We start from the raw sequence: 24032 nt of genomic DNA, 5'->3' as shown, positions 1-24032 counted from the left end.
ACTCCCAGTAACAGTAACATGTGGGGACACTTGAAAAAACATACATGCTGATTCCAGGTTTCCTTGATTTCTGGAAAACTAATATTCAGAGAAATCCAACAATTGTTTTTTTTTTTTTTCTTTTTTAAAGATTTGTGGCATATTAACTGCTTTATAATGAACAGAAAACATTTCTGAGTTCTTGTAGTCAGATTTTTTTGCGTTGTTTTAAGGTTTAGGACTTTATTTGCTTTTAAAAAACTTCCCACTTTGAGTTAAAATGTGACAGGAGAAAAAAAAAAAACACCCAGAAACTGCTTAGCGTTCAGAGGGTTAATATAAATTCACATGTCATTGCAAACATAAGACAAAGTAGCACACTGTAAGTTATAAAATCCCCCATTTTTATTTGGTTGAATTCCATAATACCTCATTTACACATCGTCCACAGTTAACCACAACAGTTAGTGACATGCCCCCTCCCCCCCACCCAAAAAAAAACAATAAAATTAAACGTCAGCTACACAGATAAGATGTTTTCATCATGTCGTCCTACTGTTATGTTGAATTTATGATTTTTTTTGTCATCTCAAAAAGAAATACAGCAATTCTGGTAGATTGTCCAACTGGTCAACTTTTCCATTAAATGATAAGAACGCAGGTACAAAAAGATCATCTGTCTGTCTCTGGAAGAACAATAGCTCCGTGTTAACTGTATCGCATACTTTAGCATTAGCTCTAAACACAGTGTATGCAAACATGTTAGCATGGAACACCTGAGCCAGCGATTCAAAGTAAACACAAATGACTTCAACGCTCTTGATTTAATATCAAAGTTGACCACCTGCCATCCTGTATTTCTGTCACTCTAAATTTAAGTTATGGTTTTTCTATGTGACATAAATAAAAAAAATAATAATTAAAAATGTATGTACACTGTTTAATCAGTTCATAAAACCCGTCTACTAACAATAAGGAACTTTGTTGTTTTTTGTTTTTTTTTAACGTTGCTGTTTTCTGAGTTATTTACAACGATTAAAAAATACTAAATATGTCTTTCAGTGCTCCATGGACCTCATCAAGTTTCGACTAAATTGATTTAATTTGAGTGGATTTGAAGAAAAGACTAAATAAAATGAATCATGAAATGCTTTGTTTCAGTTTTGGCTATCGACAATAAAAAATTAAAAAAAAGATATAATGTTCAAGTTTGCAGACAGTTCCGCTGAGTAACACAAGCTGATATGTAATCCATCAAACACAGAGCTGGAGTTAAGCGATGGAGATATTTGTTTGAGCAGTTTGTAATTCACGAAGTGGTCCTACGTAGAGCTCTGCGTTAGTTTATTGCAGTTCACTGGGCAACACTGAAAAACTTCAGCAGCAGAGAGAAGATTTTAGAGATTTCTACCAGCGCTGACACTCTGGCCTTAACTTTTCCTGCCCTCAACTCTCACCCTGACACCAGAAAGGGACGACGTTTGTTTTAAAAATGACCTACACGCACCAGAACTCTGCCCTGGACCAAAACTCCTCACAGAACATTCACCTCCACATGCCACAAGTAAACAATGTTTAAGGTTAGATGAAGTAATATGATCTATGGCAGCAAAATGTTCCTTCCTTGACATTTTAAATAGTGCGATCTGAAGGAGTAGTTCAACATCTTAGGAAACATGGTTTGTGTTTTGTTTTGTCAGTACCACTATCATGAATAGATTAAATATTAGGCTATCAAATAAGCTTAGCTTAGAAAGACTGTAAACAGGAGGCGACAGCTAGCCCAGCTCTGTCAAAGAAGTAACAGGATCCACTGACCAACATCTACAAGCTCATTAATCAGCATCTTATAACTGTAACAATGCTGTGGGTTCACAGGGGTAACATGTTGGACTATTTATTGGCCAGAAGCAGTGAAGCAAACAAATTAACAAAACATATTCCCAGAAAATGCTGAACTGCTCCTTCAGAAATCTGTCTTCACAATTTCTATCTGTACGTTGAGCACATGAGACATTTCAGTGTCCGTTGTATCATTTCGTCAGTTTGTTCAGAGGTCGCACAAAACCTCTGCAGATTAATGCTCCATGTGATGGCCTGCTTGAATGTTCAGCGGCTTAGTTTGAGGCTCCTAGGCCCTTTGTTTCCTCAAAATACAAACCTCTACGCTGACTATACAGACAGCCACACCTTATCCATTTGTTTCGTATTAATGTAGTGTTTTTTGTTAAAATAATTGAGTCATCTTTTGACCTTTCACCCTGGATCTCACTCTTTTGTCGTGACTCTAAGGCAGATTGATCCAGACACTTGGTTAAAATCCTCACCAACAACACATTACAATTAATAATCATCATGTCTCAGCAAGTGCATTAAATCTGCCAAAGCACTTGACTGGTGAATTATTAATCATAGGAATAATGAAAGTTACAAATAGCTTTGTAGTTATTGATCAACTGCAGCAATAACACATCAGTGAAAACTGCTCACTTGACAGCAACAGAAAATCCTGAAAAGAATTCTTGAAACAATTTGTCAACTTGTAGATTAAAATGTTTTATCAATCATCAGTAAAAATGCCAAAAACTGTCTGACTGTAGCTTATTAAAAATCTGTTGTGTTCTTTGTCTTGGCACGCCAGGACTCCAAAACAAGACATCTGGGAAATCTAAATCTGGTAAACCGCATCGACCATTTCTCACCATTTTCTGAGATTAGACATACAGACATAGTGTTAAATAAAAGATGAAGCCCTAAAACTGACCATCCAGAGGACACTGCTTTAAACAATCCCTCATGATCGATGGGTGTAACCTGCTTTAGAACCTGATCAAAGGGTAAACGTTAAACTAAAGTAAGCAATCCAAAACCTGGGAAAACAAAACAAATGAAAATGTGCGTTCGATTGAGCCCACGAGTGTAAAACTCTGTTGAAGTCAAATATCTCAAGTGGCTGTGTTTGTTGTGAAAGTCAAGGTGTTGAATGAACAACACTGATCCAGATTCACTAAACAGGAAGGTTTGCAAAGGAAAGTGCTCATCACCAAAAAGTGTAGGATGAGGAAAGATGACGAGTCACGAGAGCTAAAGGCCTCAATGGAAGAGATGAAGCCTAGTTTCATCAGTCATGCTCATGAACATGTTGACATTTTGTTAAGATTATTTTCTACACAATATTGATAGGTGACGCTCCAGAGCAGTCTTGCACATGTTGGGGTGACAGCAAAAGACATCAAAAGTTTGTCTGTTCAGTCACTGCTATAAATATTCCTCAAGGCACAGCACTATCAGCATCAAGCCACTCAGCAAAGGAGCGTTTTCCATCCTGGAGACTCAAGACGGATCACTGAAAAGGATATTTATGGTGCGAAATTGCAGGAATTAATGAATCTGTCCCCCAGTTAAAATGTGAGTGCCTGGAATTCACAGTACAGGTGGTTGATTACTTGCTTAATGCTCTTTTCAAGGACTGCAAATAAATTTCCAAAACATTCTGCAAATAAAATGACATCTCAAAATGCACTCAAGCAACTGCAGCGCAATTAAATCAGAAGATTGCCTCTGCAATGCAGTGTTAGTGAATCTGGACCTGAGTTTACAGATTATCAAGGAGCTTTCAAGCTGATGCTTTCTGTCGTTTTGGATGTAAGAGGTACAATAAAAGACTTACAAGTTGAACTGAGAGAAAAGAAAATGTCAAATGGCATCAGACCCGTCTCACGAGGTGCATAGAGCCAAACACATATTATACAGTTGACTTCAACAAACAGAACCGTGGCTTACAGAGAAAATGGCATTTCCACAGACTATTGGCCCGGACCCGGTTCGTTATGGGCTGGCTGACTGGCTACATGAAGCTCTGTTACTTTGGTCTACCAATAATCTGACTGCAACACAAGAAGGAGCCTAACCACAATGTAGAACTGACAACATGTAATCAATCAACAGTCTTTTCTTGATAAAACCTTTACACTTTGTCCTCCATGTTATGGCATCTGTCCATTTTAGTCAACAGACTATGTTTGGGGGTATATTTTTTTTCAGCACACGATGACAGAAGGGCTGGTACGAGTGTGTGTTTGTATACAGGATGTGTTTAACCAGAGTCTGAATGTCTGTAAGGATCAGCAGTTCGTCCATGTGTTGTAGTGTGGGGTGTGTAACCCAGTGCTGTACAGTAGGGGGCATGCAGCCGGACAAAAACGCATGCACGTTGGGGAAGGAAGCCTCGGCTCTACTCCTCGAAGCTCTACATCTTCAGCTCCAGGTTTTGGCTCAGACTTTTAACATCAAAGCAATGAAATGTATTAGTGTATTGAATAAAAACTTTACTCAGCGAAGCAACTTCGCGCCTCCTTTGAAAGAAGAATTTTTTCTTTTCTTTTTTTTTTATCACCACACTTGGCATCAAGAGCTAGTCTGTAAGGATGAGCGCTTGAGGATGGTCATGTAACATTTAACTGAATGTTCACAGGAGGATAAAGAAGAGGGACAAAAACAAAAGTATTTAATCCTCATCTTCAAGTCTTAAAGCGTAGCTTCTGTTTTGCTGCTGGCTCCTGATGATGTGTACACGTCACAAGTAGCATCAAATTTACGACCAATCCTCATGGCTTTGTTTTTTTAAGAAGGAAACTCCAAAGCAAGTTAAAGGGGGAGAAATGTGAAAAAAAGTACTCCTGTTGGGGACAGACAGAGGGAAGCAGTAAGGTTGGGACACAGAAAAAGAACAACTTCCAGTCCTGATCTGGAAAAATAGTGAGGATCGCCTTTCCATTGTGAGTTTTCCTCCCATGTCCCCTCGTTTTCGCCATCTTCCTGCCCAGTGTCACATCCTTACTGGTTGGAATGGGATGACCAGAACAGATTAATAAGAAGTTCGAGCTCAGCCCTGGATAAGTGGACTAATATTAAGGTCACATCCAGCCCAGGTTGGACATGTGGGAAGCTGGAAGAGAGGGGACTTGTTGGAGGATGGCTAGTTGCCTTGTACTTAAGAGCTGGTCTGAATTATCCACAACAGTCTTAGCATTGCCAGCAAGTAGGTTAATCTGTACGAATACTCCTCCATAATTTGAATCCTGTGGAGGGGGCCAAGAGCATTTCATTGCCCACCTTACGGCTGTTGTTTGTAGATCAGGTGGGGTGAGGTGGGACTGGTGGGACTGAGACATGAGCCTGGGCTGGCTGGTGACTTTGGGCTGGTTGTTCTCTGGGTCGCTGGCAGCAGTCAGATGTGGCTGGATCATGATAGGGGCTTGAAAGGCTAAAGAAAGAGGAAAGTAGGAGTCAAACTGAGATAAGGAGCAGCTGTATCAGGCTAATCACAACACAAAAAGTCTGAAAGAGATACACATCGAACACATCCACAAAACGGGAACCGTTTTCACGGCAGCTTTACTGCCTCCCTACAGAAGTGGTGTAAGAAGATAAAAGACAGATATGACGTTTATCTTTTGCCTTTCCTTCCGACTGATAATGTGTAATTAAATTGCTGTTCATTCTTATCTTGTGGGCCTCAGGAAGACTAGCTGTCCCTTTGTGGAGGTTAATTATTATCCAAATCAAGGGTGGGAGTGCAAAATATTAGATTTTTGCTGATTTCAGATATGCCTTTGTTTTCCAGCTAATTTTGGTAGAATTCTGATACCAACATATGCAAATGTATAAATGAGGAAATGTATGCAAATTAGTATTTATATAATTCACACATCTGCCCAAGTCTATGAGAGTTTGCATGAACTTTACTGCAGATGTCCAGATGAAGCCCAAAATTTGCATGGAGCAGCAGTGTGCATGCATGGAATATGTAGATGGAGATCTACTGTGCATGTATGAAACACTTACAGTCTACTTTGACTCCAAGTAAAATTGCAATAACAACGTCTGTGGTGTCACCAGCTGTCCATGTGCACATCTAAAAAGTGAGTCTAATCAATGCTTAAGAAAGTCCCTCCACAAGATCTTACCTTCCTGCTTTTGGTAGTTGAGGCTCATCTACACGGTCTCGTTCCTGTTGGAGGAGACAAGGCCACTCATTTAATCATCAACACACCAAAAAAAGAAGAAAAGTAAAAGACCAGTGCATAAAAAGAGCAACATTAAGGCTCTGCTCCCTTGGTCTTTTCTTGCCAACATCTACCAACATCTCTTAACTTATCTAAAAGTTTTAGGAAACTTAACAAGTTTAGAAAATCCTTACAACAGACCTAGAAGTGAATTCAACAATGTCTTACACAAAATTATCAAAGTGACTTCTTTCTTTATACACAGCTTATGTTTTGAAGTTATAAATGAGACAAAGCAAAGCAAGATGATAATGTAATTAGAAAAGTGGCATGAAGTCCATTGTGTTTCATGAAGCAGACAAACATACTGCAGTGCTGTGTCAACTATTAACGTTCAGATTTTTTCCATTTCGGTAACTATCTATTTAATATTAGGATAAATGTTTTGTCTGAATAACAGTACAAATGTAGAATGTGTCGATGACGCATAGCCATGCTTCTTTTCTGACAGCATTTCTTACAAACAGGAGAGTCACTTAATGTGAGGCTGACATGGAGCATACGGACAGTGTGAAGAGACATGCAGGTACAAGACAGCTTGAATAACGTGATGAATGTTGTAGTAAATGTGCGTGACAGTGGTAATTGGACAGCAGGAGCAGTTTGTTATGGATGAGTGAAGAAGCAGAAGCCACGTACAGCTGACATGCAACACCGAGGGTGAAGATGGCTTCTCATACAAGACAAAACGCATGGATGACGACGTGACACATAAATTAGACGAGGTGGCGCTTACGAGTCATTTTGACTCTGGTAAGGTCTCTCCAGGGTTTTCTTCCCCTGCTGGATTGGTCGAGGTCGGCGACTGGGGCTCAGGTGGAGGCATGGGCATAGGCAGGGGGATGGGCTTACCCTGCTCTTCTGGGCTTTCTGGACCCAGATTAGATGTGGGCTGGCCTATGATTACTGTGTTACCTGTTGGAGTGGAGCATGAAAACACGATTCCTGAAGTATAGGTGCTTTTAAAATTCACTCGTAACCAAATGCCTTGGGTTGGTTTGATTGTGAACATCAGAAAACATGAAGCTGGAAAAATCTACTGCATTGCTTCTGGATTTAAAGTGAGACTAAATTATACAATCTCCTTCTTACAAATAAAAAGTTTAATTCGAAAGCAGTAAAATAACTGTGACTCAATTTAATGCTCTGTGGGTTTTTGCTGCTGCAGCCTCACTTCATCTGTCCAGTAGTTTATGGTAGCTAATAATAGCAAATTTGCAGAGGGACAATATGTAAATGCTGTCGTGACACCTCCTGAGATACTGCTAAAGTGCATTTTAGAATTTCCATTTACACAGGAGTTGTTACTTTGCTTGTTGTTCAGTCTAAATTACATAACTTCCCAAGAAGGTACTAAAGTGGCATCATGCAGCGGGTTTGCAGCCTCAGGTTTCTGTTATTTTTCGATTAAAGCAACATCCTTAGTTTACATGTCACCCTCAACTTCTTCTTACCGTGTTTCCCATCTGTCCCTATGATCGACTAGACTGATTATGACATAATCACCTGATCACACTGAGCTGACCGCAGTCATTTTGTATCATTGTTACAATCATTACTTGTATACAATAAACAGCTGAAAGAAACTCACACAAATGTCATATTTCACTCACTACCTCCACATCATTTTCTGCTTGCGCACTCTTTATATGCCACCAACTGTTTTTCTCGAGGCGCCTCACTTCCAATATTTAACCAACTGCATGAAGAATCTATTGAGATTAGCTGCATGGATTTAGTTGCAACATCAAACACCCTAGAACCACTGAGGGCACATTTCAGTTTTCTTCCAAATGAAAAAAGAAGTCCCAATAACTTGGCAGAGGCATTCTGACAGATTTGCAGCAATAAAGTGGCACTCAAATACACTCACATCATTACTTTAAACAAGTACATTTGTACTTGCAACTGTTTATATGACAATTGTCGAATAAACTTTCATGATTGTGACAGCCCTATAATCAACAAATCAAACCCAACTGCAACGGATATTTTACTTCTCAAAGTGTGTCTCTGAATGCTGCAACTACAGTGAGTCCAAGATAAAGGCTTGAGAAGCTGCCCTGCTCAAGTTGTTTATGTAAAAACAAGTAAAGTTTCTCCTCCAAAAATCCCAAAAAACAAACAAACAAAAAACACTTGTGCATTTACAACTTAACTCCAGACTCCATTAGGCACGGAGCAAGAAGAAGCAACATTATCGTCGTTTTAACTGAATTGACTGGAGTCTGTTACTTTCTGTGCACTCCTGCCCTGTCCAGCAGAAATAAATACTGTCCACGGGCATTTCCCTGTTGAGCTTTCAGTCTTGTTTAAAATAAATAAATACATTTTTAAAAAAAGCTACAAATGACCATCGCCTCCATCCTTCGGCGTGATTAAAGCCACACTCCCTTTTTTCCACTCTTTTATTTGTTGTCAGGGCTATTAGTCTCTAGGCTCTGCTCACTTCTTTTCTCACTGCATGCATTAACACTTCTGAATAGTGTCTGAACAACAACTTCAGCAGTGGCCATAGATAAATTAGAGAACAAAGCAACACATTATTCACAATTTTCAACAGATTAGTCCACATAAAATAAACCTATTAGGGTGAGGGAAAAATGTGACAATTTTTAACCATGAATAATTGCCCCCATCGTAATGTTGAACAGAACGTGTTTATACATCACAGCTAAAGGATCTTGTACTCACATTCTGCCTAAGCGAATCGACAGCATGAATTTATGTAAAAGTTACTTAGATAAAAAGCAGTGGGTCATTTTTGTGCCTCCTAGATGAACAGAACCTTAGTAAGAGTTAACCACAAAGAAAAACAAAGCAATTTTGTACACATCTACACAAAAAGACAAAAAACGCAAAATGTCAATATTTGTTTATAAAATCATAACAGCAGTTCTTAAGTTAAACTATAACTCTGATCAGTCACTCACCTCCATCCTGCTCTGCTTTGATTTGGGCCTCCAGGTCTTCGGGGTCGACATACTGGTAGTTTTCATCGTCATCAGGCGGCTTGCACTTCCCACAGCAGAAACAACAGCAGCAGCAACAGCAGCAGCAGGTGAAAAATGTACAGCACACCACCAGACCCTGCAAGGATTAGCACGCAAACAGATTTTTAGCCATATGACGGGAGGAACTAACAGAACTTTAATCTTTATCCAAATCACTGACAGCAGGGAGGATTTTATTCAATCTTTTCAAAAAGGTCAGAGATGTAATTTTGCACAGTCAGTAGTACTGGCACTGGTTCTGACACAAGAATGAAATTTTCATTTAAAAGTCCACATAGAATAAATGCAAAAAAAGGACACAAACCTTAAACCACCATTTGGACATGAGGAAGTAGTATTTGACGCTTTCCTCTCCGAACTGTTCGGACACATAAAGGCCCATGGAGCCATACTCATCATAAATCTTCCTCTTGGTCTCATCATTTAAAATAGAGTTGGCGTTGTTGATCTCCTTAAACTTCTCTGCAGCCTCCGGGTTATCTGGGTTCTTGTCCGGGTGGTACTTTAATGCTAGTTTTCTGACAGGAGAGAAGGGAAATTGGACAAAACAAAATTAAGCCGATAGAAATAATTTAATTTTATAATTTTAGAACTTCAAGGATGAAGTCTGAAGAGAAAAAAAATGTCCTACGTGGTAAAGTTCCTCCATGACCTCAAACCTAGAATGTCTAGGTTGTAAACATTACAGGGCCTATACCACCCTCCATGATTGTAGTTTCCACCTCTTATGACCAGCCTTACTGTCGTCATAATATATTATAGATCAGTTTCTATGCAGAACGGAAGCAAATAATCATTTTGATGGCATTTCTTTAGGGCCTACAAGAAATTTTGATAGCCAGGTTCACAATTTATGTGACACTTTTTAGTCCAAACAAGTGACCAACCAATGGAGGAAATGATCATCAGAATAGTCACAACACTAATTACAAGACTAAATAATTGAAGTCATTTACCAAGAAAAAGTGCCAAACTAGGTGGCGCCAGCTTCTAAAATAGAAAGGTTTGCTGTTTGTGTCTGTTTAATAACATTGTTTGTGGGAAATCATTCAGCTTTGAACTGTATTTAATTAGTGTCTACATTTGAAGGTTATCCAGATTGACAGAACATTTGAAAAGATTAATCAAATAATAAAAATAATCATTAGCTGCTCATTAACAAATGCTTTCATGTCACCTTGGCTGCGTTTGCATTTTCTAAATAGTACTTGAGTCATGCAGTAATTAATTTATGAGAATGAATTTCTCAACATCGTCAGGACTACGATTACACAAATTTAAGATAACAGTTAAGAAAAGACCAAAAGTAATAATTGCAGTGTGGATAGTCAGTCTTCTCTGGAGAAGCTAATCCTTTCTAAAGAAGCAATTGAGACCATTTTAAAAGTGGAGCAATAACTCAGATTACTCAAGTATCAGACAGCTCACCTGTATGCTTTCTTAATGTCCTCTGCTGACGCTCCTTTTTCCAACCCTAGCACCTTGTACACACTCTCCCCAGCGGTGGACATCTTCCTTTGGGGACGGGAGTTGTTCGGTTCAGCCATGGCTCACCTCTGTTAAAGGGAAAAAAAAGAAAAAACAAAACCCTTCATCAAAATTTTTGGAATATGATGATGCATGACGGTTTTAATATAGTAGCCTATTGCCACGTTGCAAGAGTCTAAGCACTCTACACCCACAAGTGCAACAGCAACCAGCAGTCTAGTTTATGCAGATTTAGTCATCTAGTACAGTCAATAGAGATTCAGAAATATACAGTGAAGGATGTCAGGGTGCTGTATGTAAAAGTCAAAGATAAAAATGAAGCAATCAGCAATTTCTGTAGTAATTAACAAAAAAGTACACAGCAAAAAATTTAAAGGAGTTATACAAAAAAGTTTAATACAACACATTCTGAATTCCAAGTCAACTAATAGTTAAATGCCAGCACACTGTCGATATACCAGAACCTGAGGAGCCTGAGAAGTGTACTATGAGGCAAGTTGGACACAGCCAAGCTTTCTTTGTGTAAGCTGGCTCTACAAAACCTAAAACCCCAGACAGAGAGAGCAGGTATCATGATGGTGGTCATCAGCTCTTTGATAACCCATGCTTTTTTTCTTCTTCTTTTTTTCTTCTATTCACGCTTCTTCAAAACCAAATGCATACAGGTGCCTATGACACAGTGATGCATACAGTTTGACTACTGTACTTGTGTGGCTACATTCAATGGGATTACGAACGCACAGCTCGACAGGTTTGTAGGTATATTCCCTCAGTTGAAGAATCTGTATCACAGAGAATCTGCAGGCAATGAAATAGTGAAAGGGTGGCACTTCTTACAGGCAATTTAAATCCAAAACTCTGAACAGAACGTCCTCTGGAACAGGTTAGCTATGCAGCATCAGTTATGATTGTGTTTTAGCAGGTTAATAGAGAGCCACCTTTGTGACATTAAGTTCAACGTGCCCCACTAGCCTGTTCATCTTGCTATGTAGCCAAGTAGTTAAACGTAACAACACATGCCACACAATCACAGCATACCCAGTTTGATCTGTATTGAGGTTTTCAGCATGTAAGTACTCTCACTTTCCACTTGTTTCCTATCTGCCTCTTTACTGTCAACGGTCAAGGTAAGAAAAGAAAAGAAACAGAAATCTCCCCAAACTTCACTGTTTTGGTTCACTCTCACGTCTCTCATGGTGTCTCTAGTGACACTTTCACCCACAGCATGGTACAAAAAAAATCTCTAAAAATCTGCTGTACACCACCCGGTCGGCACCAGGCAGGCCCATCTGATGAACATAGTGGAGTATTTAGCAGTGAAAGTGAAAAAGATTTCCCTCAGGAGTTGATTGAAACTGAGAACAGCTATAGGAGACTAACTGACATTCACAACACTCATAATAAACACCAGTCTAAATGAAATATAATATTTCTCCAACATGTTTTTCAAATCAAGTTGATGACATGTGTATATTTTGACAACAACTTGCTCTGTTGCTCCCGACAAGACAAGAAACAAGTTACTGCAGGCTTAAAGGCGTTTAGTCCTTAGTCTCTGTGTGCATGTTCATCTTTGAAGGCAAATGCAATTATTTTTATCATCTCTATCTTCTGTATGAATGCTATTACTTTGGTGTTCTCTCGCTACAACTCTCAGCAGATCCAACTACTCCTGGTGATTCCTGGCCTGTAAGCCAACGGAAAGACCACAGGGCTCCTTTAGGAGGCTCCTAAATAAAGGCAATGCACTACAGAAATATTTGTGTGTCACAATTACACAATAGAAGAGGTATTTCTTTTAGGCTATGGCTACTGTACACACACAGACCGACTCTTACTCACCCGCATAAATAATGCCGCCAGGGTCATTGACTAAAGAAGATTACATTTTGCTGATCTCACAGATTACCCGTTCAAGTCCATGTAAAAGAGAGCCAATGTCCTGGTCAGAGTCTGGCTAGACAGCACTGCACTACACTACACACAACAGCAAACCAAACAACTGTTTAAATATCTATATTACGGCATCTACAACAATAGAGCACTACGGGTTAAAAGAGCAAAGTCAGAGGGAATACATTGTACAGCAGCCTTATCCGAAGTCAAAACACTGATTCAGCATTTCTACTGCAGCATTTCTCATTCTCAATTCGAGCTTGGGGAAAAACAGCCCAAAATATCCAATGCATCCTTGAAAGTAAATAAATAAGTACAGAAACCAACAAAACACAACGTCCAACTGCTAAGATGTTGATTCACACAGAATTATTGTTCCTGACTGGAATACGGTAAGAAATTTGTTTATGATTTTGTACTTTATGAACAAGGTAGATTTGCATAAGGATTAAACTGAGATGACCTTTGTAATTATTGCAAAACACACAGCAACCCCAGCTAATACTAGAGCCGTGTAAATGGGGCTTTGTTATGTCAGCTAAGCATTACAAAATCACAAAATCTCAACGAGTGTATTCTCATCGATCCAGACGATTTGTGCCTCGCTTCACTGAACTTAAACCAAAACATTTCTTTAGTTAGGATACACATGGTCATATTTACATAGTGCCTCATATCCTTAGCTAGGTTTAACAAAGCGCTTTACAATGCGTTTCTGAGTCACCCATTTACACACCAATGCTGTCACAACTGCCATGTACGACTCAAACCGTGCTATTCCACTGGAGCCACAGCCATCTAATGAATACCATTATTAACTGTCTTAATAATAATTTAAATTCTTGGTTAAGTAATATCAGTAGAACAGCTTGGAGATGTAATAGTGTTAGTATTAACATTGTGGGCTGTCGGGTGCAAAGGTGTACAGGAAAAATATCTACACTGTCCAGTTGTTAAGATTACACAACCTTATAATGTCTCAGTGCCTGAGATACGTTTGTTAGATCTGGTTCTTACTGGAATTTCTGCTTCAGGGAAGAGACAAAAGAGCTAAAAGGAGCCATATACGCCCCTATTTATGGTCTTGTGCAGCTTTGGTATAATAAGCTGGTGGGGGAAAGAATGGTTTAGTAGACACTATGCTCTTTTTGATGTGTGCAGTCTGTTTAATGCTGACACAATAAAGACGTTTACTTGAGACAGCTGAGGCTGAACAGTGTTTTTTCATTCTCAGAGGTACAGTGCTGTGCAAAAGTACTGAGTTAGGACACAGTAACTCAGGGAGAAATCCTGATCGTTCCAAATTCATTCTGCAGCACGACATCCAGCCCAAATAAAGAAAAATATCTCCACACCATGGAGTCAGTCTGGAATTTCATGAAGACACACCAGACCGGTACACCAGATACTGACTGGATGTTTTTCTGTTTAGTGCGCTCTCCCCAAGTTAATCAATGAATAAAAGCTATTTGTGGCAATATTTTTTGAAGCTTCTTCATTATATTTTTAGTACCTAAAACTCTTGCACAGTTGTTTATCTATAGCAGTGCTGCCACTTGGTTAGAAAACATGAAGAACATTTCATATTTTCCATAATTTATTAAGAAAGTAAAAATGTATATTCTAGACTCATTACATGTAAAGTAAAATGTTTGAAGCCTTCTTTTTTTTGGTTTCAATTTTGATGATCATGGTTCATAACGCTGGAAAAATCTGACATCCAACAAATATTAGAATATTTAGTTAGTTTGAGTAAACTTAGTCTTGGTCTTGTTCAGTTCACACAACCACAATCATGGGAAAGACTGCTGACTTGAAAGTGGTCCAGCAAACGATCATGGACACCCTCCACAAGGAGAGTCAGCCACAGAAAGTCATTGCTGAAAAGGCTGGCTGTTGGCAGAGGGCTGTAACAAAGCATATTAATAGAAAGTTGACTGGAGGAAAAAGTGTGGTAGGAAAAGATGCAGCAACAGGGATGACTGCAGCCCTGAGAGGACTGTCAAATAAAGCTGATTCATGAGCTTGGGAGTGCTTTACAAGGAGTGGACTGAAGCTGGCGTCAGTGCATCGAGAGCCACCAAGTGCAGACATTTTCAGGAAAGACGCTACAACGTTTGCATTTCTTATAACAAGACACTCCTGAACCAGTGCCAAAACTACTACCAAATAGTTGGCTGGCCGTGATATTACTGTGCTTGGCTGGCCAGCCAACTCACCTGACCTGAACCCCATAAAACCCCATATGGGTTACTGTCAAGAGAAGGATCTCGCCCAAAAATACCACCGAGCTGATGACCTCTGTCGAAACAACCCGCGCTTCGGTAACACCTCAGCAGAGCCACACACTGATCGCCTCCGTGCCACGCTGCTTTGACGCAGTAATTTATGGTAGAGAAGCCCCAACCAAGGACTGAGTGTATAAATGAACATACGTCTCAGAAGTCGGAAATTTCTGCACTAGAAATACTTGTGATTGATCTTAGGAAATATACTAATATTTGAGTTACTGGGTAGCAATAATCATCAAAATCAAAACAAAAAATGGCTTGAAATATTTCACTTTACGTGTAATGAATATTAAATATATGAAAGTGTACCTTTTTGAATGAAAATACAAAAAAATGTTTTGTGAAGTTTTAATATTTTTGAGATGCATACGTATACCTTTCAGTGAGCTATGAGCTGTTAAGTGACAGGCAAGTACTCCTCTGCAAGCAAAGCGGCCTCTCTCATGCTATCCTGTGTTCTCTTCCATCACACACACACAGCACCGGCTAAAATTAGATCCCCATCCTGAGGGTGTCTTTCAGAAGACACTTTCCGTGAATTCTGGTCAGACAGCTGATGTCTACTCTTCCTTTATTACTTAGGTACTTTAAGGTTGTCTTTGCATTTAATGAGAAACCCCCCTGAATCTAATTCTATGTCTAGTGCTGCACCGGTGAAAGAGAAAGCAGCTTTGCCCCTATTGTTTCTCATCTAATTAGTTAAGCGCTTCCTGTTGTGAAAACAAAAAATAAGCTTCATAATGCTTACATGCATCTGCAGTTGTAACAGATGGCACTAAGTCAGCACTATCTTACTCGTAGTTCTCAATACAGTCATTCAAAAAAAATCAGGTCACTTCATAGTATTTATAAAGAGAGAGAACTTCAAAAAGACTTTGAAACACCCTGTTTTTTATAACTAGTTTGGCAAAACGTCAGCCTATAAACATCAATATCATCTAAACTTTTCACTTAAGACCTTACAGTTACGCTACACTAAAGTACATCACGACTGGTCTCCTCTATTGGGAAATTATGTAGCTGCAGTAGCAGCAAATTTAGAAGGTAAATAATAACAGAATACTATATTAAATACATGCAAACTTTTCTTAAAATAGGCAAAATAAATATTGGTGGGAAAATATTCTATGAGATGTTATTACATAAGATGGTCAATGCATAAATAATATAAAACTAAATATGGAAAGAAAAAAAAATTCCAATTATTTTTTTTGCAGAGGTATTATAATAAGTAAACATGTGAAAAGTAACATACTGTCTGCCAGACTGGAACGCTGGAGGAATACTACAGATTGCATAACAGAATATGTTTTATCGCTGCTCAATTACAAAGGCATATGTTACTGACTGAGTCTGTAAGAAGATTTTCCTATCACAGATCAGTCCTCATGCCCTGACCACAGCTAAGAGGACATTATAATGACATTTAATAATTTTACAAATGTAAGGATATGCTTTTCTTTGTCTTACAATACATCACATTTTTCTGATGAAAGACCAAATGGTGAAAACAGAGCTTATTTGCAGTTGTATTGATGACTAGTTGCAGGGATAATGGTGTGACTTTAATCAGCTATGCTACAAAAGCTTCCTGAGAGTGCACAACCACAGACAAAAATCAAGTCAGGCTCTTGATTGAAATAAGAGGAGGAGCAAAGAGGAGTTCAAAAAGGACATTATTTTTCTCAACGATGGAAACGCTGCAGGCCCAGATGGCGTTCCTTCTGGAGCCAAGAAAGCTTATGTAAATACTCCTCCAAACATGCTGCACAAACCAAGGGGCAGTCTGGCAAGGGGAAGCGTTTCCACAGGACATAAAAGCAAGGCTTCGATATTTTCCCTAATATAAACCTTTGTGGCTGCAGAACTGCTCAGGCGAGATGTGTGCGCTGATAACTCACACTGAAGCCATCGATCGGATATCACTGAGCCAGGTCTATTAGGTTAATTAACCAACTGCAGTCGTCGTGGCACAGGCTTCTAAAACTTCCCTGTATGTATGCAAATGGTGCTTGTTTATAACGCCCACAGGACCGATGCCATCCAAATGAGCCATCCAGCCCCTGCACTAAAGCTGGGGACTGAGAAAAGAGAGATACAGAGGAGTCATTTCAAACTGTTAGACTGTGAGCCGCCTGTACTCGGAGCTTTATGAAGTGCTGCTATTTATCTAACTTTAGCCACGATTCATCATGATTTTAAGCTGAAACGCTGTCAGCTGAGAGACAGAAAGAGAAGATGAAGGAGGCAAAGTAAAGGCAAATGTGTTTGTCGAGACAGATTGAAAAACTGAGACACTGCTGGGCTTTTATCGAAAATGAAGACAGATTTGCGCTAACAAAACGGATGTATCGGTTGGTATGTTTTGAACATCCTTAATCAAAAACAATGCAAGTAATCACTGTTTCTGTATAAGCTGGGTTTTTTTTCGTTTTCTATTTCAAAATGTACAAAAAAAGAAGCCATACAGATACAGATCACCCTGAAGGGAAATTCTTAAAAACCCACAGACATGTCAAATACAAAAAAAAAATGCATTCGCAAATAGTCTTAGAGTTACTGGCAGACACGAAACTAGATATTTGTTTACAAGATGCTAATATTGAATAAACAATTATGAGACTGTGACAGCTGCCAGCAGCATCTAAAGGAACAGCTCACAAGAGGAGACATCAAGACCGAGCCCTTTTCTCACTATTTATAAAATGATCTGAACCGGTAGTGATGTGGTTGCAAATAAACATATTTTAAAGTATTTCCAAGCTGATATCTACCAGCATAAAAAAAAAAAAGCAAGCATAGACACGAAAATGACTCATTTAATTACTCGGATCCATATTTAACAGTAGTTAACTAAAGTAAAGAACCTAAAAGAATCTGACCCCTGTTTCGTGTTGGCTCGACAAAGCCTTTTTCGCTGCTCGAGACAAAGGCGCTTGTCAAATACCACAAATGAGGAAAATCACGTGAGAACTGCAGGCAACAACCCCCGTGAAATTCTCCCTCAGTAAAGACACAAAGCCTTAAGAAATTCAGCAACACTGTGGCTCTTAAAATAGGCATCTTTGTTGTTAAAAATAACTGCAGCTTTCGAAGGTGTGTGGCATGTTAGCTATGTAACTGCAACAGCCAAGGCCAAGTAAAATGTCTCTGCCTGACAGTTTGACAAACCTTTGATACTCCGCATCCGATGAATATTCAGCATACCCACTCGGAACATTATATTTACAAACCAAACTGTCCAGCATCTCACAAATTATGTGCATTAGTTAGAGACGCTTCAACATTTTATCAGAGCGAAGTAGGGAACATACAGTATCACTCCAAATGCTGAAAATGTCTTACTTCATATAACGAGGTGACAGCAAACCTCCTCTTTTAAATGTCTTATAAAGGTTGTGTGAGTTAAGACCAGCACATTCACAAGGCTGACACAAGTCAACCACAAGTGTTAAAAAATATTTATAAGAACAGAGTGAGAGCGACATCAAATTGTCATCCGATATTAGTCACTTGGTTACAATCGTTGCCTCAGAGAACTGCACTGCACTATGCAAAAAGTTGATTCTATTATTTAGTATACTCATTGATATAATTGGGACAAATTCATAGGAACACCAGTCTCTTTAAGTCCAACAACAGCCATAAAAGTTACTATTAAAGCAGAAATAACACTTATTTAAGACTCTTACAACAACAGAAATTTGCTCAACAAAAATATCAACAGATGTAAGATTTTCCTGTGGAAAAGGCAAGTAGCTTCAGAAGCTAGTATTGCCCCTTTTATCAGGAATAACTTCTTGTAGGTGTTTTACGTAACTGTCCACTAGTCTCTGACACCAGCAAAAAAAAAAAAAGAAGAACAGTTTTGACCTGTTTTTCATGCAAACTTTTTCAGCCGTAAGATGTCAAGAGTGTTTTCTTGCATGTACTGCCTGTTTAACTAGAACCTTTCCATCACCATGCTACACAGTAGGAGTTAGGTTCTCTTGAAAAGCTGACTTTGGTTGATGCCAAACACGTCTATTCTTGCTGTGTCAATCTTTGAATCACCTGGTCTTTGTATGTCCACTGGCAAAATGCAATTTTATTGCTCTTACATTCTTTTCAAACAGCTATGACTGTTTCCTTACACATCCCATGTGTACTCAAGTTACCTGCAGATTGTGTAATGAAATGTTGGGGTTCTTGGAGACTTTTTTTTGTCTTTGCATGCAACGGTCTGCTCTTAGACTGGGACAGACACTCCTGGCCATATTTGAGGTCTTTAAAAATCTGCATTACTTGAAGATGTTTTCCTTATAGTGAAGTAATTTATTTCAATATGTTTTAGATATTTTTCAATCCTTCACCAAACTCATAGGAATCCAACACCTTTTTTTTCCCTGACAATAGAGTGCTCTTTTGATTTTGGCACATTTCAGTAGCAAAGAGAGCAGCAGACCCTCGATGTCAGAGGTTTTAATAAGACAGCTTCCACCTGTCACTCTCTGAGAAGCCTCTAATCATTGGCACCTCATCTACATGTGATGAATTGTTTTATAGTTTAGATGTTACAATGATGACTGAAAATGTAAACTGTATGTGTTATTTCAGTTTATCATTTTTATCTGTAGGCACTGTTTCACAGAGGATCAACAGATGCACCTGGTAAGAATCATCTGTTAACTTAAGTAAAAAAATGTTTTATAACAAAATCTGAAGTACACAAAGCCATGCCAGAGTGAATCATGCTCTCTATGAATGCATGAAGTAAATGTAAGGCAGGGCACATGAGTCAGCAGGTATGACAATGGATATCCATTAACTAGAAACCCATGGTTGATTCAAGCAAGAAAAATCTAATCACCAAAAGCCACTTAAAAATACATCTTTTTTTTTTTGTTTGTTTGTTTTTTTAAACTTCAAGTTAAATCTCACAGGCAGACTTTACTCTCAGGCTGTGTACAAATGCTGCCTCCATCACAAGGATGGGCAATTAACATCAACATTGGATTAACAATTTCCCTGAGGTTCTACCAAAGGGATTAATAAAGTTATATCTATCTATCTATCTATCTATCTATGGGGCAACAAAAATTTGTCACTGGGTCCCCATTCACCCCCACTATACATGTCACTTTCATTTTTTCACCACAGGCACTGAAAGCCAACTCGTACCCCAGAACTGAAATAATAAGTTGAGTCATCGTTTGCTCAATTGACAGAAAATTACTGACAGCAGATTCATGACTCAATTAATTTTTTTTAAGCATAAATGCTGAAAAACTTGCTGGTACCAGATTCTGAAAATTCCAACATCTGCTTTTCCCTCCCAAACTGAGCAAACTCAGCATCTTTGGGTTTTAGGCTGCTGGACAGGGGATTATGATATTGAACAAATAATTGATTATGAAAGAAAATGTATTGATAATGTAAACAGTTGTTGGTTGCAGCCTTGCAGCTTTCCTGTGATGGAGAAATACAACTTTTCCCTGGATTTTTCTGTGTTGATTAACTTGACGAAAGGAACTTCATAAAACCCAACTTTACGACAAATTAGGTCAATATAAACTAAAACCAGATTTAGACGTAGCATCTGTTCTGAAAAATGAGGTCACAAGATGGATGAAGGACCTACTATGGTTGATATGTATATTTTGTTCCGCAATAAATCCAAGTAAATCATATGATATGTGGTAACCCTATAGTCTTGGGGCCTCTGGGCATTTCCGTGATTAGTGGTCCCGCCTTGAACACCAACCATGGCTTTAAATGTAATGTCACATTTATATATGTGGTAAAGAGCATATATTCAAACTTCTACTGAAACATGACACAGAACTCATCACTGTATGAGTACGCTGGGTGATCAAATAACAGCTATTGTTCTGAGTGACTAATCTGCTATTTTCTCCATATGTTGCTTCATATTTATGCCAGAAATGACTGAAAATAGTGGAAGGCAATATGCTTTGGATTATTTACTTTACATGTTACAGAGTAGGCAGATTTGCACAGGATTAAAACTCAGGCGTCTTGTGCAATTGTTACAAATCATCAGTGGCTCCTGCTAAATCAGCTTATCAAGTCATTTGCTGTCCTCATCAAAAAACACATTCATGTCATAAAGTGGCTAAGTAGTAGGATATAAGCAGGGATCCAGAACCCAAAAATCCTCAAACTTGAGAAGAAGGAACCTGAAATAATTAAGGGATTATAGCCTGGCTGGCAGAGCCTGGCTGGATGAGCCTCTTTGGGAGGTTAAGTTCAGGGCAACGCTGCCTGAATGAAAACATCCTAAATGCAATGGAAATATTAGTTTTTTTTTTGGCAAGGTGGACGTTGGCATCAGAGGTGTTGTAGCTTCGGATGTGGCAACCTGCGTGGTGCAAGCTTCATCCCGGTGGTAACCGAACGGACCAACAGCTGCACAGACAGGTGACGTGGTAAATTTAGGATCAAACCACGGGTTGCTCCGGGAGGAAAGGGGCTGGTGTTTTGGGATAACGATGCGGATATAATGAAGGAGGGAATACCGCGTGATTGTCGTCTGTTTGTCCTTGTGGAGCTCTAATCCTTTGCTAATCTCCCCGCACATGGAGAACTACTTTCTATTTTACACCCCACCATTCATAAATACACATTACAGGGATTATTTTTTTTTACTAATTTCCCTTAACGAGCTCTGGTTCTCGTCACTCTGTCATAAGTTATATCTCTCTGGTTTTCTTAATCAACCAAACTAACTGTCATGCTGGTCGATGCGCTGACAGGTAGCTAGCTGTTAGCTAACCTAACTTTAAGACGACGCATCTTATCACCACGGAAAACCTCAAATCTATAGTAAAACTTCATAACTAGGAGTACTAAAACATCATGTTGTACAAATGGCCCGTTATACTCAGCAGTCAGCTAGCTAGAAGCAGCCGCTGTAGCGTGAAGACAAAGATGGACCAACCTACATTTACAATTTGGGCAATTTAACATATTATAATTATCTATACACACTAAAGGGGTTGTTAAATGTGTCATACCTTTACCAAAACATCAATACGAGCAAAGTCATGAATTCGGCGTACACCACACACACTGTTAGTGTCCAGCAGCCTTTATTTCAAGTCCTCACCAACTTAGCTTTCGTTCACAACTGTTGGCTGCCACCGCCCTCCAAAATTACAATATTATTACTATTAAAAAAACGTTTTTATATTCTGTTTGACAGTTTTCAGAGATGAACGAACGTTTCATACGATATAAAGAAACACTTTGCCGCTGTGAGGTAATTTAAGGTTATGCTACATGCGCTGAGCCTCACGTCAACCTTAAACTGACAGATTTTTGAATGTGGTTCGGCGTACGTGACCATGACAGCTACCAGCGGTTAGCTAACCTCGTGCTAGCTAATTTAGTACTGCCGAAATGCCTTACCTTGTGCAAACTGAACACTGTATATCTCGTTGTAAGGTTAGCTGGATCATAGAGGCATCCGGTTTAATGTCTTAACTCCCAGTTAACGGGTCAGGGACACGGTAACGGTAGCCCGGTAGCCTGGGCGGTGATAGCCTGCTTGTGGCCGCCGGGTCGCTTCTGCGTGCGTGGCTCCTCCTTCCAGGAAATGAAGGATGGAAGATGTTGCTTTCAAGGTTTCGCCAAAAATTCATTGTTTAGAATAAACAGCTCATAACAATTATTAGTAATCACATTTATTTCACAAATTATAGCCACAAAGTTGATTTAATGCAGCTCAGCAATACAGAGCTACTAGAGAAACGTTTAGAAGATGGCAACCATTGTTTTAACTTTATAATGCCTTCGTTACGGGCCGCAAACGTCTCAGTAGTTCCATCTTATCCAGGAGCCCAGCTTTACTTTGTATTTATTCCTAATAGCTTTGTCACCACATTTGCCGTAAATATTTACAACTTTGCTGAGTCATTGACCCATGCCTTTAACTTCGATGTAGTTTAGATTTTTTGTTTTCAGACAGTTCTTGAATGCAGCATTGTAATCCCATCGCATGCTTTGATTGTTTGATTTCACTTTTTTTTATATCATGCATGCAAATGTGCTTTTAAACTGCGTTATCAACACTTTATTGCCCACTGGAATAAGATTTTATGAAGATTTTAGATTGCTTGTCCTGCAATTATAGTCATCTTTATTTTATGATGATTATTTTAAAAGCACTTGTCAAAATGTACATTAGAAAGTGCTTCACAAGGCAGGAAAATAAAACATCAAGTTATAAAATCATCAGACTCTAAAAGACGGAAGAAAAAAAAAAACACAACATGGTGTTTAGAATCTGCAGAGTGTTCGAAATAGTAAATATATTACTGAATGAAATAAAGTACTGCAAGGAAGTTAAAACTCAAATCAATTTCAGACTCTCCAGGATCTCTGCAGGGTTGTTTTTTTTTTTTTTTAAAGAACAATATCTTTTGAATGAAGCCATCCACATACACGTGGCCACTCTTTCTTGATATATCTGCAGCTTTAGAACAAATTCCTTTAAGACATTTTAATAGTATATTTACAGAAATGATTATATAATAATATATAGAATACCCAATGCAGGGGAAAGCAAATTATTGCATTAATTAAATGCATTAATTAAAATTATCAAAACCAACCTTTAAATTATTAGTCCAGTGATATAATCTCAGTCAGCACAATAGTTTTAATAAATTGTTTACTCTTGGTGATCAGTCAAGAGTGTTTCATAATGTTAGGGAATTAACTTTGAGCTCAGGTAACTATAAAGATCAGATACGCAAAGTGACTGAAAGTAAACCATAGAAAACACAAGAAACAACTGTATATGCACAAAACATTTATTGCTAACTAAAACAAACAAATAACAACAATAACAAACATAAAACATAAAATACAAAGATGTTGAAAATGCTGATTGAAAATCTGAGAATGTGAAACCAAACGTGGAGCAGAGACTGCAAAAGTCTTTCACCCGAAGCAGCAGATTAAACTGTTAAATTATACTTGCAGTTTCCTTGGCGGGTTCGGTGACGTCTGGTGTTGGGGGCAGATGTGGCTCCAGCTTCAGCAGAGTTGATCAGGGTGTGGCAGTTGAAGCTGGTAACATGGAAGACCAAAGTGGGAGATTCTTTGTCTGGTTGAAAATCCACTGTTTTTCTGGTGAAATGCCTTTTAATAGCAAAATAACTGACCAATCACAAAGAGCTCCCCTCTCAGAGGGGGTGGTGGATATGACGCTCCTGTGGTCAAAGGGGGGTCAAAAGGGGTCAGAGTTTTGTTCTGATGAGAGGGAAAATTATTACAATTACTGAATTCGT

General features: G+C 38.8%; 1 protein-coding gene across 2 annotated transcripts; it reads right to left on the bottom strand.

Moving 5' to 3' along the window:
- Nucleotides 1-362: 362 nt before the first annotated feature.
- On the bottom strand, nt 363-22286 carry dnajc5ga (DnaJ (Hsp40) homolog, subfamily C, member 5 gamma a). Of its 2 annotated transcripts, XM_008281625.1 has the most exons (7): nt 22147-22286; nt 10490-10617; nt 9366-9579; nt 8981-9137; nt 6784-6962; nt 5949-5992; nt 363-5245 (listed from the first exon to the last, which is right to left on the bottom strand). In XM_008281625.1, exons 2-5 carry the CDS (start codon nt 10606-10608, stop codon nt 6787-6789), a joined length of 666 nt encoding a protein of 221 aa, XP_008279847.1. In that variant the 5' UTR covers nt 10609-10617; nt 22147-22286; the 3' UTR covers nt 363-5245; nt 5949-5992; nt 6784-6786. The 2 variants fall into 2 exon arrangements, with proteins under 2 accessions (XP_008279847.1, XP_008279848.1); XM_008281626.1 differs by lacking the exon at nt 6784-6962.
- Between the last annotated feature and the right edge of the window lie 1746 nt (nt 22287-24032).

The sequence above is a fragment of the Stegastes partitus genome, unplaced genomic scaffold (assembly GCF_000690725.1).
Source record: "Stegastes partitus isolate 25-593 unplaced genomic scaffold, Stegastes_partitus-1.0.2 Scaffold239, whole genome shotgun sequence".
In the NCBI taxonomy this organism is placed as follows: Eukaryota; Metazoa; Chordata; class Actinopteri; family Pomacentridae; genus Stegastes; species Stegastes partitus.
This window is presented reverse-complemented; position numbering and strand designations above follow the sequence as displayed.